This window comes from Budorcas taxicolor, chromosome 17, assembly GCF_023091745.1.
Source record: "Budorcas taxicolor isolate Tak-1 chromosome 17, Takin1.1, whole genome shotgun sequence".
Classification (NCBI taxonomy): Eukaryota; Metazoa; Chordata; class Mammalia; order Artiodactyla; family Bovidae; genus Budorcas; species Budorcas taxicolor.
The window spans coordinates 7,295,724-7,310,719 of record NC_068926.1 but is presented as its reverse complement, the minus strand read 5'-3'; the positions used below and the strand labels follow the sequence as shown (position 1 = coordinate 7,310,719).

The 14,996-nt window shown below is 43.1% G+C and overlaps 1 protein-coding gene across 1 annotated transcript in view; it reads right to left on the bottom strand.

The window, feature by feature from the left end:
• Positions 1-14,996, bottom strand: part of SH3D19 (SH3 domain containing 19) — a 108,114-nt gene that overhangs the window by 40,060 nt on the left and 53,058 nt on the right. Inside the window, exons 4-8 of the mRNA XM_052654378.1 lie at positions 14,312-14,352; positions 12,903-12,945; positions 10,308-10,446; positions 10,044-10,197; positions 7,886-8,875 (exon numbers count right to left, since the gene is read on the bottom strand). Of these exons, the coding sequence (XP_052510338.1) occupies positions 7,886-8,875; positions 10,044-10,197; positions 10,308-10,446; positions 12,903-12,945; positions 14,312-14,327 (1,342 nt within the window). The 5' untranslated portion in view covers positions 14,328-14,352. The remainder of the gene's footprint in view (positions 1-7,885; positions 8,876-10,043; positions 10,198-10,307; positions 10,447-12,902; positions 12,946-14,311; positions 14,353-14,996) is intronic.

Here is a 14,996-nt window from a genome sequence, read left to right as displayed (position 1 = left end):
CAATGCAGGATATCGGGCTTCAATTCCTGGGTCAGGAAGATCCCCTGGAGAAGGGAATGGCCACACACTCCAGTATCCTTGCCTGGAGAATTCCGTGGACAGAGGAGCCTGGCAAGCTACAGTCCATGAGATCACAAAGAGTTTGGATATGACTGAGGGACCAACACACACACACACACACACACACACACACACACACACACACACACACACACACACATATACTCCTCCAGCTGGACCCATCACTCACTCCATATCAGGAACCAGCTTGGCCCCCCTGGGGAGCCAGTGAGCAAGGGAAGCTGTCGCTTGTTCTTGCTCCCCCACTGCTACAGGAGGGGCCCCGATAAAGCCTTGCCTAAATTTCTTGTCTGGCCTCTAGTCAATTTCTATTGATTAAGGAACCCAAGAACCTGGGGGGTAGGTAACATTTGTAACTTGCTCTTTTACTTTTTTTCATTCAGTGTTGATTGAGTGCATGCTACGTAACAAACGCTGTTCCAGGTCCTGGGGATATGTCAGTGAACAGAACAAAGAACTCTGCCCTCATGATGCTTACGCTTGGGCAGGAGATGGAGACGGCAAACAATAAATATAATAGAAAAGTGATCCGTGTGCTATATTACAAGGTGAGCGTGCCACTGATAAAGGGAGATGAAGAGCAAGGGGGGCTTCAGGTGTGGGCTGAAGGGAAGCAGGCTGTAGGGGAAATGGCAGAGCAAGGGCGTGTGCGCAGTGGAGGGCTCCAGGGCCCTCTTTCAACAACTGGATTTTACATATTCTAACAGTTCCTCCAAGTTGAATAATACACATCTGGTCTTTGGAAAACAGCAGTGCTCAAGGATAAAAAGGGGTAGGTACACCGATATGAAAGCCCATTATTGCAAATATTACCTGAACCTGAACTCCCTGGACGTTTCATCTGAGTACTGCTGCCTAAAGCGGAAGAATCTGAAGACCCTATGTAATCTGGCGTACATTTTATTCAAACATAGGAATATCCTATCTTTCCCGTGCGCACAGCTCTCCTTCCTGTTCGTCTCTCTCTCCCCTGCTGTTGCCCCTGCTGTGCCTCCGTAGCCCTCGTTGGAACCTGCTGACCGCCAAGGAGTGACCCCTCCTGTGGCTGTGGCACAGACTTCACCATCCCCAGCCTGCAACTGTGGCTGTGACGGCCCATCCTCTCAGAGCTGTTTCCTCCTGGGAAAAGGACCAAAACTCAAGAAAAGGATTAAGACTGATAGCCGCTCTTGGTGCTCTCCCATTCAAGTAGCATGTCTGCTCTAACAGCTGCTTTGGGGCCTTATAAGCTGTTGGTTATTAGGATAAGTGTTTAGTTGGTGAGTTTAGGGGGTGACTGTGGAGGGAGAAGAAAATCTTGAGTGTGGCATCACTTCAATCGTTCCCCAATTCATCTGAAATTCTGGGCTAGGAGACCACCTACGCTCTTTTTCACATTCCGGGAGTGAGAGCGTGAGTAAGGTGGGCAGGGAAGGAGAAAGAAGCCACTCAAGCGCTCTCGGTGGACTGGGCACAGGGGCTCCCAAATGTGCCTGCTCTTGGAGGACTGGCCTCAGGGAACCCCGTCCCAAATTCTGCAGGTCTCACCAATCACATTAAAGGGTGGTCATTCTTTTACACTTGCTGGGTTTAAACTTAAATACAAAGTATTCAAAATATCCTAGACATTCACTTTCTCTCTTCTTGGTCCTTATTTTTAATTTAATTTAATTTAAAGCTACTCTTTATTTTAAAGCTGCTGCTGCTGCTGCTAAGTCGCTTCAGTCATGTCCAACTCTGTGCGACCCCAGAGACGGCAGCCCACCAGGCTCCCCTGTCCCTGGGATTCTCTAGGCAAGAACACTGGAGTGGGTTGCCATTTCCTTCTCCAATGCATGAAAGTGAAAAGTGAAAGGGAAGTCGCTAAGTCGTGTCCGACTCTTAGCGACCCCGTGGACTGCAGCCTAACAGGCTCCTCCGTCCATGGGATTTTCCAGGCAAGAGTACTGGAGTGGGGTGCCATTGCCTTCTCCGATTTTAAAGCTACTCTTTAATAACTGGCACTCATATCATGGGTAATTATTCTACTATATGTGTCTCTGGAAAAAAATTTTTTTCTCAATACAGAGAAGCAAGGCAGTCTTAGTGTTCCAGCACTGTTGTTTGGCGGGAGCGGGTCTGCTGAGTGACCTCCCCTAGCTGACTCCCTAAGTCAGCGAGCTCGGCATCTGCCTCTCTGTCCGTGCTGGCCCGGGCTGCCATCCAGAAGAGGTGTGCAGATAGGTGGGGAGGGCACACGGCATCACTGCAGTGAGGAGGTGGGGCCAGAGGCCTGGTTTTCATCTTGATGATGCTGTGTGAGTCTCTCTCTAGATACACCATATGTTTACTTTTTATGTCTTTTCATGAGGGGGCTATTTTTCTCCAACAGCAATGTAAGTAGGTGACCTAGAAAGCAAGGGTGGCACCTCATGTTTGGGAACTCCTGGCAGTGCCAGGCAGGAAACTGTCCACTATGGCATTTTTTTGTAGCAGCAAATTAATAAATAAATAAAACAAAACAACCTGAAATGTCCATCGCTAGAGGAAACATTGACTCGAACATGTTGTGCCCATCCCAGGGAATATCAGGCAGGTGTAAGGAAACAAGGGTCAGACTTAGATCTACAGGCCCAGACAGAAGACCTTAAACCTCAGTACTAAATGAAAAAGGCAAGCTGCTGAGTAATGGGTACAGTGCGGTAAAAATTTCTGTAAAAAGCAGGAAAAAGTTTATATATGTGTACACATTTGCAGGCTTTCGTTTGGAACATTCAAAGGCACCAAAAGCTACATACAACATGGTTCACACTGGTTACTCTGGGGATTTGAGTGGATTGGAAAGAGATTAATTTTTTATTTTACTAAATGTTTATATTGTTTGATTCATTACAACTGTTACTTTGTAACTGAAAAGAAATCCAATAAAATAAATTTAATCACATGAAAAAGTTACAAAATTAAGCTGAAATAAACACCTGTGCCAAATAAATTGAAACAAAAAATCACTTAGAAATAAAAGGAAAAAAACATGAAAATACTTGTCCCTTTAGTTGCTTTTTCAAGGTAATAACAGCCCTAAAATTTTCCATAAAGTAACCAGAAAAACAAAAACTCTTTTTTATTGGGCTATTACTCCTCAGTGATTCTATTTAATAGGAAAGAATGCAGAGAAGTATTTTTGAATTTGCCTAATTTAGACATATTTAGTTCATAATAATTAGCTTTTATTTGAACTTTGAATAATATAATTATTTAGAAACATTGTAGTTTACTATTTTAAAAATTTATTTATTTTTTAAAATCCTCAGCCTGTCATGACCCACAGGCTGAGGATCAGTGCAGGAGGCCATTTTTCCTCTGGGGCAAAGACAAGCGATATCTCTCTTAGTTTCTTTCATCCTAATTCTGCTTATGTCCAGCTATTTAAAGGCCAGGTTCCCCCAACCTCCCCTGACTACCCAGTTCCCTCATAAAAGACAACCTTTGTTAGCATTTTTTACATGGCTTCCAAAGACACAGCATATTTGCATGTAAATATGTGTTTTAACACCAACAATAGCTAAAACATCATGAATACTATCTATACTTTGTATTTTTCACCTAATAATATCTTGGAGATTGGTCCATATAGAGGATAACAGGTGTCTGCCTCTTTTTAAGTTACTGCACAATATTCCATTGTATGGATGCATCAGAATTTATGTAAGCGGTCCACTGAGGATTATTTCCAGTATTTCATAGTAGAAGTCCTTGATCTGGGGTGAAGAAAAGGCCCTTGAGGCTCTGGAAATTGTACCTCCAATTGTGCATATATGTCAAAACAGTATTTTCAAGGTAGTAAAAGATTCATAGGCTAATCAGATTCTCTGACTTCTGTGACCCAGAAAGGGTTAAGAACCTCAGGGTCATAATTTTCTCTATCAAAGACTGTTTCCTCTTGCTTCTACAGAAAAAATTACAACTGTCCGCAAAAGCATCTCCTAACCAAATCTAAGGAAAGTCCACGGCATCTTTCTCTACTGTTACTTGCAGTGTTTACTCGGCCCTCCTTCCAGCCCCTCACACCAATGCTCTACACCTGCTGCCAAACAAGCAGGCCTCTTTACACCTATACCCGCATGGTCTTCATTACCAGGTCGAGAAAAACATGATGGTAATGTAGTTTTCTGCCCATTACCTGTCTCTAATAATAGGCTTGTCATCATAATTGGTTTCTCCATCCCTGGCTTGCTTTTCTGTCATTTTTTCCCCTTGAGTTCTGTTAATAGCAGAAATTGGCTGCTAAACTATTATTCTGGTCTGTGTAATGGGGCTGAGAGCAGAAGCATTCTGCTTTTTTGACAACTGGGTATGATTTGTAAAGGTGTGAAGAGGAACTGCTAATGCTTCTCGGCTCCATTACATTAACCTGGAAGGCATTCCAGCTAAGAAATGAATCCAATATTAAACGCCTGGTTTATGAGTTTCCCCTTAATAATTTTTCTAATCCTTACAATGTTTTCATAGCTTCAGTATTTTCTGATCTCTATTTCCTGAGATTAATATGGCAACTTCACTTTATGAAAACTACTTTATTGGATTTTCTTTCTTTTTGAGGGGAGAGAAAAAGAAGGAAAGGCCTATTTGTGAGTTTCTTGCCTTTCTCTTGGGTTCCTCCCCAACTTTATGGCTAATGTCAGAATGATTAGGCAAGTTTTCACAAAGAGACCATAATCCTTTACTTACAAGGACAATATTATTAATATACCATCAAAAAGTCACAAAGCCTTACGGCATAGGGAATACAGTCAATAATATTGTAATAACTTTATATGATGGCAGATGTTAACTAGACTTATGGTGATCATTTTGAAATACTGAATCACTAGGCTATGCACATGGAACCAACATAATGTGGTAAGTCAATTATACTTCAGTCTAAAAAGTGTGTAGGGCTTCCCTGGTGGTCCAGTGGTTAAAAATCTGCCGTGCAATGCAGGGGAAACCAGTCTGATCCTTGGTCCAGGAAAAGCCCACATGGCAACTAAGCCAGGGCACCGCAACTCCTGAGCCTGTGCACCACAAGGAGAGAAACCACCACAAGGAGAAGCTCCAAAGAGCAGCTCCCACTCGCCACAACCAGAGAAAGCCCGCGTGCAGCAACGAAGACCCAGTGCAAACAAAAAATCGTTTCCCTCTCTGAAAGAGTCACAAAGCCCCAATCATTAAACAAAAATCCCCCTACATTTTGAAGAATTCAGAGATAATCCTGAATGCCTCTGGAGGCCAATAAGCAAGGAAGCAACAAGGTCCCATGTATGCTCTAGAAACACCCCTTGGGTAAGCATGGTATATAGTTGATGGTGGTTTAGAAGCAGAAGCAGAAGCTCAAGTTATCTGGACCTGAAGATTAGAAAACTGGGCCAGTAGCAGGAGGGATGGAAATGAGAGAAAGAACTACTCTTAAGGTAAAATCAGCAGGACTTGGCAACTTATTGGATGTGAAGGGCAAGAAGTAAGACTAATAACCACCACTTAATGAGCACACACTGTGTTTCAGACAATGTGATAGAGCTTTCCTGCATAATCATATTTAATACTTGCAATGCCTCCACTAGGAGTATTATGATCATGTTTTATAGATTAGGAAACCAAGGCACTATGGGGTTAAGTAAATTGCCTCTGGTCACCCAGCAATTAAGTGGTGGACCCCAGCCTGCTTGACTCTAAATTCAAACAACTAGCCACTGTGCGTGACAGGTAGGGAGGCTCAAGCATGAGCTATAGGACTCTTTAGGAAGGCTGCGGTGTAATGGAGAAGCTAGGACAGGGGCAGAATACGGAAGGGGAGCAGGCTTAAAAAGAAGACAGAGGGGCTGCCCCGGTGGCCCAGTGGTTAGGCCTCGGCACTCCCAGGGCAGGGGGCGCAGATCCAAGCCCCGTTTGGGGAACTAAGCTCCGGCATGCCATATAAGTAAATAAATAAAAATAAAAAGAGGACAGCGCTCAGTTCAGGATAACTCCACAAGCCAAGAGCAATGGTTAAAGCAGCCGGGCAGGGCAAGCAAATTACACCTTTTACTGAAAGGTGCCTCAATAATTAAACGTTGTACAGAAATCAAGGAACAGAAAAGGCTGAGTAGGAAGCTCGACACTATGCTCGTGTTGATGGATGCTGTTGACCTTCCTTTTTGAAGATGACTGTAATTATCTGCTTGATGACATGGAATAAATTCTCAGCAATTATGAACCACATTGCCATCGGCACAGACTCTAGCAGCTTCAGAAGGGGGTGTTACTTTGGCTTGTACTTTGCCACCCCTTCACAGCTTGCTGGTGTTGGATCTAACCCTCTCTGTCCTGCTCGGAACGCTGTTAACACCAAAAAGGTTTAAATAAAAAATGCTATAATGAAGACTTGAAAAGTTTTTAATGTGTTGCCTGGTTTAAGGATTCATGAAAATGTTGAGGTGCAACATGATAGAGTAAAAAATAAGCTAGACTTAGAATAAAAAGATGCAGCTTGAATCCTGCTTTGGAAAATTATTAGTTTTATGATACTGATTAAGTTAGGTGTTTATCTCAGTCTGATATTCTTCATATGTAAATGAACCACGATGCCTTGCTGAGGGTTACTGTGAGGATTAAATTCAATAATGTATGTCTGGGATCTAGCAGAGGGTTTGGAACACAGCAGAAACTCAATATATTCTACCGTTTTTCTTTTCACTTCTTATGGACAAGAGGCACGCTACAGCCAGTTCCTACATTGTGTGCATAGTAAATATTTAATAAGTATATGGTTGTTATGTCTGAAATACATCTGTTGTCTGCAGAATTTGGTTTTGTATTACAGAGTTTATATCATTTTGATGCATCTTAAACATTTAGAAGATAACAGCTAACCTTTTGAAAACAGTATTATGCTTACATGTTCATAAATTCTATCCAGATAAGTAAACAGCAGTAAATGGAATCTGATTGATGGCAAGTAGAGCAGCTTGGTTTGGCAAATCAAAGATAAGCTTTACCATCACACTCTCCATCTGAACAGTGTGAGGAAAGGAAAAAAAAAAGACTTCTGCCTCTTGGGAAATCTAATCGTCCTAATTTTGGCAGGAAACTTACAACTGCTGTATTCTATTTACAAAACTTTAGCATTCCCAAGGGAAGGTGTTCTGTGAAGACTGTGGAACAACATTTTGCAACATATTTTGCCAAAGTCCTCCGCAGGGCTGGCCCCTGTCCCGGCACTCCCCCAGGGCTCAGTCAACCCGAGGAGTCCTTCTGGGGCATGACTTCCCATCTCTGAGAAGTTTCCCCTACATCATCCTCGTGCTCCAATCTCCACTTGCCTGAGGAAGGAGCCAGCCTCTCATCTAGTTAAGTCCCTGGTCCCAGTCAGCTTATTCCTGCCTTGATGACAGGAATCGGCACATGTGGGACTGCCCTGGTGGTCTAAGACTCCGAGCTCCCAATGCAGGGGGTCCTGACATGATCCCTGGTCAGGGAACTAGATCTCACACGCCGCAACTAAAGATCTCACATGCCGCAACTAAAGATCTCACATGCTGCAGCTAAGATCTGGCACCGCCAAATAAATATTTTTTAAAACCCACGCATCCCCCTCTATTTCTCTATCTCCCCACCTCAGATTTTCCCTTCGCTCTGATTCTTCCTGCCACCTAGCTCCTTGTTTCTTAACCTCACTGTTCCTCCCTGTCTCTACACACACATGCATGCATGTGCACACATGTGCATGTCCACACCTCAAGAGCTCACGCGCTGGAAATGAAAACAGGTGCCATTTCAAGATAACTCTCTGAGAAGCTTAGATTCCTCTCTCCTTCTGGGTTTTACTCACCCAGAACCATGTCTGGACCAACAGAGTCCTCAGCCAGGGTCCCAGACGGTGCGGGTAAAACATCATCGTCGAAGCTGATGAGGTCGATGTCCCCCGGAGGCTTGCTCTGCTGAGCAGGAACCGGGGGGCTGGCTGGGGGTCCCTCTCCCAGTGACCTGAAGGCTTTGGCTTGTGACGCCACTGAGAGTCGGGGAGGCACAGTGACCGGCTTCAGCAAAGCCACAGAGCAGGGCGCGTTTTCTGAGGACACTGATTTCTTGGGCAGTAAAGGCCGAGGAGCGGGAGTCGGGGCTTTCTTCCCACCGTTGGGGCTCTCAGCCGTGGGCCCTCCGCCCAGACTCTCAAGGTTAATGCTCCGGATAAGGCCAGGATTTGGTTTCTTTGGCAATTCGGGTTTGGTGACAGGGCTGCTCCTTGCTTCCTTCGGCGGAGAGTGTGGGGTGGGGCCCCCCCTGAGTCTGCTTGCGGTCCAGGAGTCCCATTCTCCAGAGGCTCTGTTGGCTGCAGGTTTGGGAGCCACCGAGGGTTTCCCTGAGGAAACAGCAGGTCTTGGCGGGACTGTGCGGGGCACAATTTCTGGCTTCTTGGGCAGTCCCAAGCTTTCTGTACTTGTCTGGCCCTCAAGTGCTTTGATCCTGGAAACGACAGTGCTGCGGCCCTGCTCTGTGCTCATCGTGTTCATTGCGGCCTGGCCCTCGGGGCGGCTGGCACCTTCCCACAGAGGCAGGGGCCGGCTCGGGGCTGCCTCCTCCTGCGCGGCTACCGGACTGCTCCGGGAATTCTGCTCTTTAACATGAGAATCTCTGGCCACTGGTCTGAGGTTGCTTTTTGTTCGTGGTTTTGGCACTGGACATCTTGGAGCACTGGAGTTTTGTGGACAATTCTGTTCTTCAGAAATATCAAAGACTATTAGAGGCCCCTCGTTTGTTGGAGGGTGCCTGGCTGAGACGGCTGGGGAAGGCTGGAGGGGTTTCAGAGGTGCCTGCAGGGCTGACAAGACCAAAATGAACAGAAGCTGCAATGTGACAATTTCAAAGAAAAAAGATACACGGATTTTAAAAATATACATATAGAATAACAAGAGATTTTGGTTTCCTTCATTAGTAAAAAGTAATTCTAAAATCATGGCAGAAATGTTTATATTCAGCTTCCTGCAGGAGGGTTCTTCAGGTTGCATTTATTCATTTAAGAAATATTCATTATATAATATTTTAAAACATCATTAAATTCCTGATTCTCAGTAGATGTATCAATAAACGATCTCTCTTCTGCTTTACTTTTCCAAGGTAACTTACTCTCATCAGTTATCCTAATACGATGGCCCCCTCTTTCTTTCTGCCATGTGGCATGTAGAATCTTGGGCTCCCAGACGGTGCAGTGGTTAAGAATCCACCTGCCAATGCAGGAGATGCAAAAGCCTATCCCTGGGTTGGAAAGATTCCCTGGAGTAGGAAATGGCTACCCACTGCAGTATTCTTGGCTGGGAAATTCCATCAACAGAGCAGCCTGGTGGGCTACAGTTCATGGGGTTACAAAGACTCAGGCACCACACACACACACACACAGACACACACACACAGACACACACACACAGACACACACACACAGACACACACACACACACAGACACACACACACACAGACACACACACACACAAACACACACACACAGAGACACACACACACACACAGACACACACACACACGCACGCAGGATCTTAATTTCCCAAACAGGGATCAAACTCCACACCCCCTGCATTGGAATGCAAAGTCTTAACCACTGGATCACCAGGGAAATCCCTACAAGGGCTTTTAAAAAAGCCTAAAAGGACAACTTTTAGCATCCTACCAAGTTTAAGTTGCTAAATATAACAGCTTTCTCAATGGAAATAAAGGGCATCAGCGTGAGTTAAAAGGATGATGTTTTTGTGATATGAACTAGGATGAACCCTAGAGATCGGGGCTGCAGCTTGTGAGAATGATCTATTATAATAATCACAGCAAGGCCAAATAAAGCAAGCACACAGTGATCACATACCGACTGGAAATCGAGCTCAGTGAATTATGCACAAATTGCAAACTATTTTAAAGGCTGGAGTCTACTGATTACTTCCTGAGAACTAGGTCGGAAGGAAGGAAGACAAATTACTCGCATTACTTTGAGGCAGATGGTTGTCTATTTCTTCTGAAAAGTCAGTCTGAGTTGCTGAAGTAATAGTGTGCCGTGGAGTGGCAGCAGCATTATTATTATTTGTAGTGTTAACTTGAACTTGGTTGATTTCTTTTATGACTTGTTCATAAGATGGTGGGAGCTGCAAAAGAAGAATGAAGATTTTAAATAGCTGTAGGCGATAGCCAAGGTTCTTATCTTTGAACTTCATTTAAAAATAAAATGCAAAGAGGTAATGCGATATGTACTCACCTCAGCAGGAACCAGCTCACTGGGCCTCCAAGGGCCTGCTGCAGAAGCCGGGGGAAATGCCAGCCCTGGGGGGTGGGCTCCTGGAAACCACGAGGTGGGCCTCAGCGGCTCAGCTGCCACAATGGTGATCTCTGGGCGCCTGGAAACAGACAGAAGCCTCAGTGAGGTTTTGTCTATTTGCAAGTGTTCAAAGATTTATGAAGATAACTATCAGCCGAGAAAGTGACATAAAGCCTGCCAGTCACAGAAATGACCTGTCTGGCCTGGGCTGTCTCTACCAGTACACCCAGGCAGGCTTTGAAGGAGCAAATGACAGCCATCTTCCGAGACACTGGCCTCAGAGAGTTAGAGATACACCTCGAGCACACTTCACTCTGCCTTCGTTGGTCAGAATTAAGGACCAAGCCCCATACAACCTCGTTCTCCGAGGGCTCTGCTATCCAGCCTATGCTACAAACATAGGTGCATCATAAGCTAGGAAAATGCATTGGTCAAATGGAAATGGTCCGTCTCCTGTTATTCCAAGTACATACTCTGAAGCAACACTATATGATTAGAAGAACAGCTTCTTCCTCCTCACTCTACCTCCCTCTCAGTCAGAGCTATCTTTAAGTGTTTACAGTTGGCACGTTCACTTCTAGACCCTGATGTGTGCTTCTGTGTTCCTGGTCAGTTTGTATGTGAATCTGATGATTAATCCTCAGTCCTGAGGAGCCACAGTGATTTAGGTGTGGCTTCTTTCATTATTTTCTTAAGCTGATTCTCTGATCTCATGTTTAACCTTCAACCTGCTTTCATAACAAATACCAATTGCCTGACTCTGAGCAAACTCATCAACCTCTCTTGAGCCTCACTTTTCTCATCTAACAAATAAGTGTGATGATGACCTGCTCTGCCTTTCTCTGGTACTCTATGGAAAATAAAAATAAAATGCACTGCCATTATCAAAACTGCACATGCACGCACATTCTCATGCTAGCTTGGGAAACAGCAGAACCTGCCCATTGATTTTGTTTGAACTGTATTCCCTAAGAACCTCTGCTTACAGCTTTTAAAAATTAAAATAATAAGAATTATTTATTAGGACAAATAACTGAAATAAGAACATATTTCAATGAGAAAAATGATTAAACAAAGTATATGATCACCTCACAAATATTATTTAATCACAAACGTCATATATTGGAAGAAATTGCATTGACAAAGGGACCTATAATTACCAGATCTAATTATGAAGAAAAGCCAGGTTCTGAGGTGTGTATGTACAGAATCTAGCTACCTATCTTCATAATCTGGAATGTACTATTCAAAGTTACTAACTGTTGCTGTCTTTACATAGGAGAGTGAATAAGCTGTGTTTTATTCTTCATATTTTTCTTAGTTTTCCACTACTTTCTGTAATGAGCATGTATTAAGGGTTAGAAAAATTGCTTCACAAATTGCATTTAGCCTTTAGCCCTCTTAGATATAACGCTAAGTGCAGCACAATTAACTTTCACTTCCCTCTGTGGAATCCAAAAGAGTCATTTCAATGTTTGCTGCTGCTAAGTCACTTCAGTCGTGTCTGACTCTGTGTGACCCCAGAGACGGCAGCCCACCAGGCTCCCCCATCCCTGGGATTCTCCAGGTAAGAACACTGGAGTGGGTTGCCATTTCCTTCTCCAATGCATGAAAGTGAAAAGTGAAAGGGAAGTTGCTCAGTCGTGTCCGACTCCTAGCGACCCCATGGACTGCAGCCTACCAGGCTCCTCCGCCCGTGGGATTTCCAGGCAAGAATACTGGAGTGGGGTGCCACTGCCTTCTCTGATTATATAGCTTTTATCTAGATAGTGAGCTACTAGTTAATAAATGTTAACCACTATACATGTATTAGCCCTCATGCCAACCCTATGATGTATTTTAAAGGCGGGGATCCACAAACTAAGAAAGGTTAAGGAGCTTGCCCGAGGTCACAGGGTGAAACAGCGAAGTCAGGATTTGAACTTGGTTAAAGTCCCTGTTTATTACACTATATTTTAAGAAATTTGAAAGCAGGGACAATAAATCTACCTTTCTACTCATCTGCCTGTCCACCCTCCCACCCATCCCACCATCGGTCCATCTGTTGGTCCTTCCTTCTATCTGTACAGGGACTCACTCCTCCCTGCTCCGCCACCCACCAGTCATCTAGCCATTTTTATTCATTTGCTATCTATCTAGCTCACCTGACTTTTCCTTTCTTTATCTTTCCTTTATTCAGTTTTCTATCCTGTCATCAGTTCATTCATCCATGGGATATTTATTAAGTAACTATGAGGTACAAAGCATATCACTGAAGCATTTATAGCAACGCTTTCCATATAGCAATTGCTTAATAAACATTTTGAAACTGACTTCAGTAAATGGTTACTGTCAAGAGACCATTTTCAGGCTTGTACTGCCTCTTTTCTCAAGAGAAACCATCATTCAAACTTGTAGATTAATTTAGAAAATGTATTGATGAGGTAGAACACTGTAATATACTGTTTATGAGAAAAATATACAGTTTGTTAACTGATGATACTTTTACTTCATAATTAGCAGAATATATGTCCTCTACTATAAATATAACCATACCTCCTATCCCGATGAAGCTCACTCTGAATAGAAGTCCGAGAAGCTACAAAAGAAACAATACTCTGATATAGTACAAAATTCATACGTTGAACAAAGGTTTAAACTTTTACAGGATACAGTTTTGGAAAAAGTTAGCTGATAATTGACATTAGATAGAACATACGAATTTTATCACCCATAAGTAGAAAAGCAAATCAAAACAATTCTCTCATATGGCATAAAGTTAATTATAGTTATATATTTGAGTTGCATAAGAAAATATAGATTTCAAAAACATTCCAAAGCACGTTCTGTGGTTCTGAAAATAATTTGAAGAATCAACAAAGCAGACAGCTATTAAGTAGAAACTGCCTGGTAAGAGCATTATGATGACAGGAAATAATGATGGGCAGAAAAAAATTTTAAATCTCTATTCTAATCCATATGAGTATGCTTTTGTGATATTTGTTTATAAGTCTATTATAATGAGAGTGGAAGTGGTCAAATTTCCAACTATTTTCTCATTTTTTCTTGAGTTTTACGAGGTTAAGTTGTTTTGTTACTTAAATTAAGAGATAATACATGCAAAAAGTGTTCAAATCACTTTTATAAACATGTTTAGAGACTATTATTGTACATGCAGCACTAACTTTTCCCTTAAACCTCAAACTCTAAAAACTAGATGGATTACATTTTTCTAAATTTTATCTAAAAATTAAATTCTGTATTAACCAGATGACTTGGAAAATGTGTCACACATGGGGTCACTATTACACACACATGTGTAACAGAGAACAGTATTCCTATTTTAAGAAGCACATTTAAAAGATACCTTAAAAAAAAATCAAATAGTGTATGGTAAAAAATTTGTGGACAAAGGGGGATTTGTTTCAGATATCAACTATTTCTACTTCCTATGTCTCTTTGCTATTCTACTTTTTTAGTTCTTTTGATTTGAACAGGTTGAAGGTATGAATCTTTCTTTCTCCTGTTAAGTTCTGGTTCTCTCTGATCCAGGAGGCTGCCCAAGCAGAAGGCAGGGGCAGAGATGGGAAAGGGGATGAAATTTAGGCTGGGGCTGGCGCTGTGACAGCAGATCCTGCATGGGGTTAGCAAAGCAAACCTAACACCTGAAACCAAAACCCTTGGATCTCGAGTTGGAGGATGTTCTGACCTCCTGTCATCAACCGGTGTGACCGACTGGTACATGTCTATCAAGAGTTAAACCAAGTTGAGGTATATTTTCTCTACTGCAAAAAGAGTACAGAGAAGCTGAAGCTCTGAGCAGCAGGTCTGATTTGTAAGAATGGTTTCATTAAGTCAGAGGCTCACCAAGTAAGCTACAATCACATCACCACGATCACTAAAGCCAGAATCAGCAGGCACAGCACTTTTAAAAGACATCATGTTATGTATCATCACAAACATACCTCTTCCACGGGGCATTTTTGCCGTGTACTATTCATGAATGCTAAAGGAAAAAAAGAAGGGGTTACAGAAGAAGAAAGGGAGAAAAAAGAGTGAACCCAGTTGCCTAAGCTCTACAAGGAATTCAGCAGCAAAACTGTCTTGCCATGCCACTGTTTCTCCCCCTCTGCATTTCGAGAAAAAGGAAAAGTTGATGAACCGTAGTCTCAGAGACTGAAGAATTATGTTGCAGGCAGGATATCCACACACATAACCACGGGGCGGGGGTGGGGTGGGTAAAAAAGTCTTCCTACAGTTTTTAGCAAAAAAAAAAAAAAAGAATCATTTTACAAAATCAATTTGCTACTTCAACCGGGATCAATTTTAAAGTATCAATAATATGTAAAAGGTAATTCAGTAGTCAATTTACATCTTTCAAATCGGTGGCTTTTCACTTGACTCTGCCCCTTCACACCAGCGGTTGTTAGTAACGCCCCCACCCCCACCAAGCAGACTGGAGCTCCCACACTGATGGAGCAGGACGAGGGGACTGAAGGCCCCCTAATCCTACTTACAGGCCTCCTCCACAGTCTTGCAGAACCACTCCTCTCCCCTCTCCTGCTCTGAATTTCCCCCCTCACACTCCCTCATCTTTGAAATCTTTTTTCAGTCTATAGGATGACTGGCACTTTTTGTCAGTGAACAAGT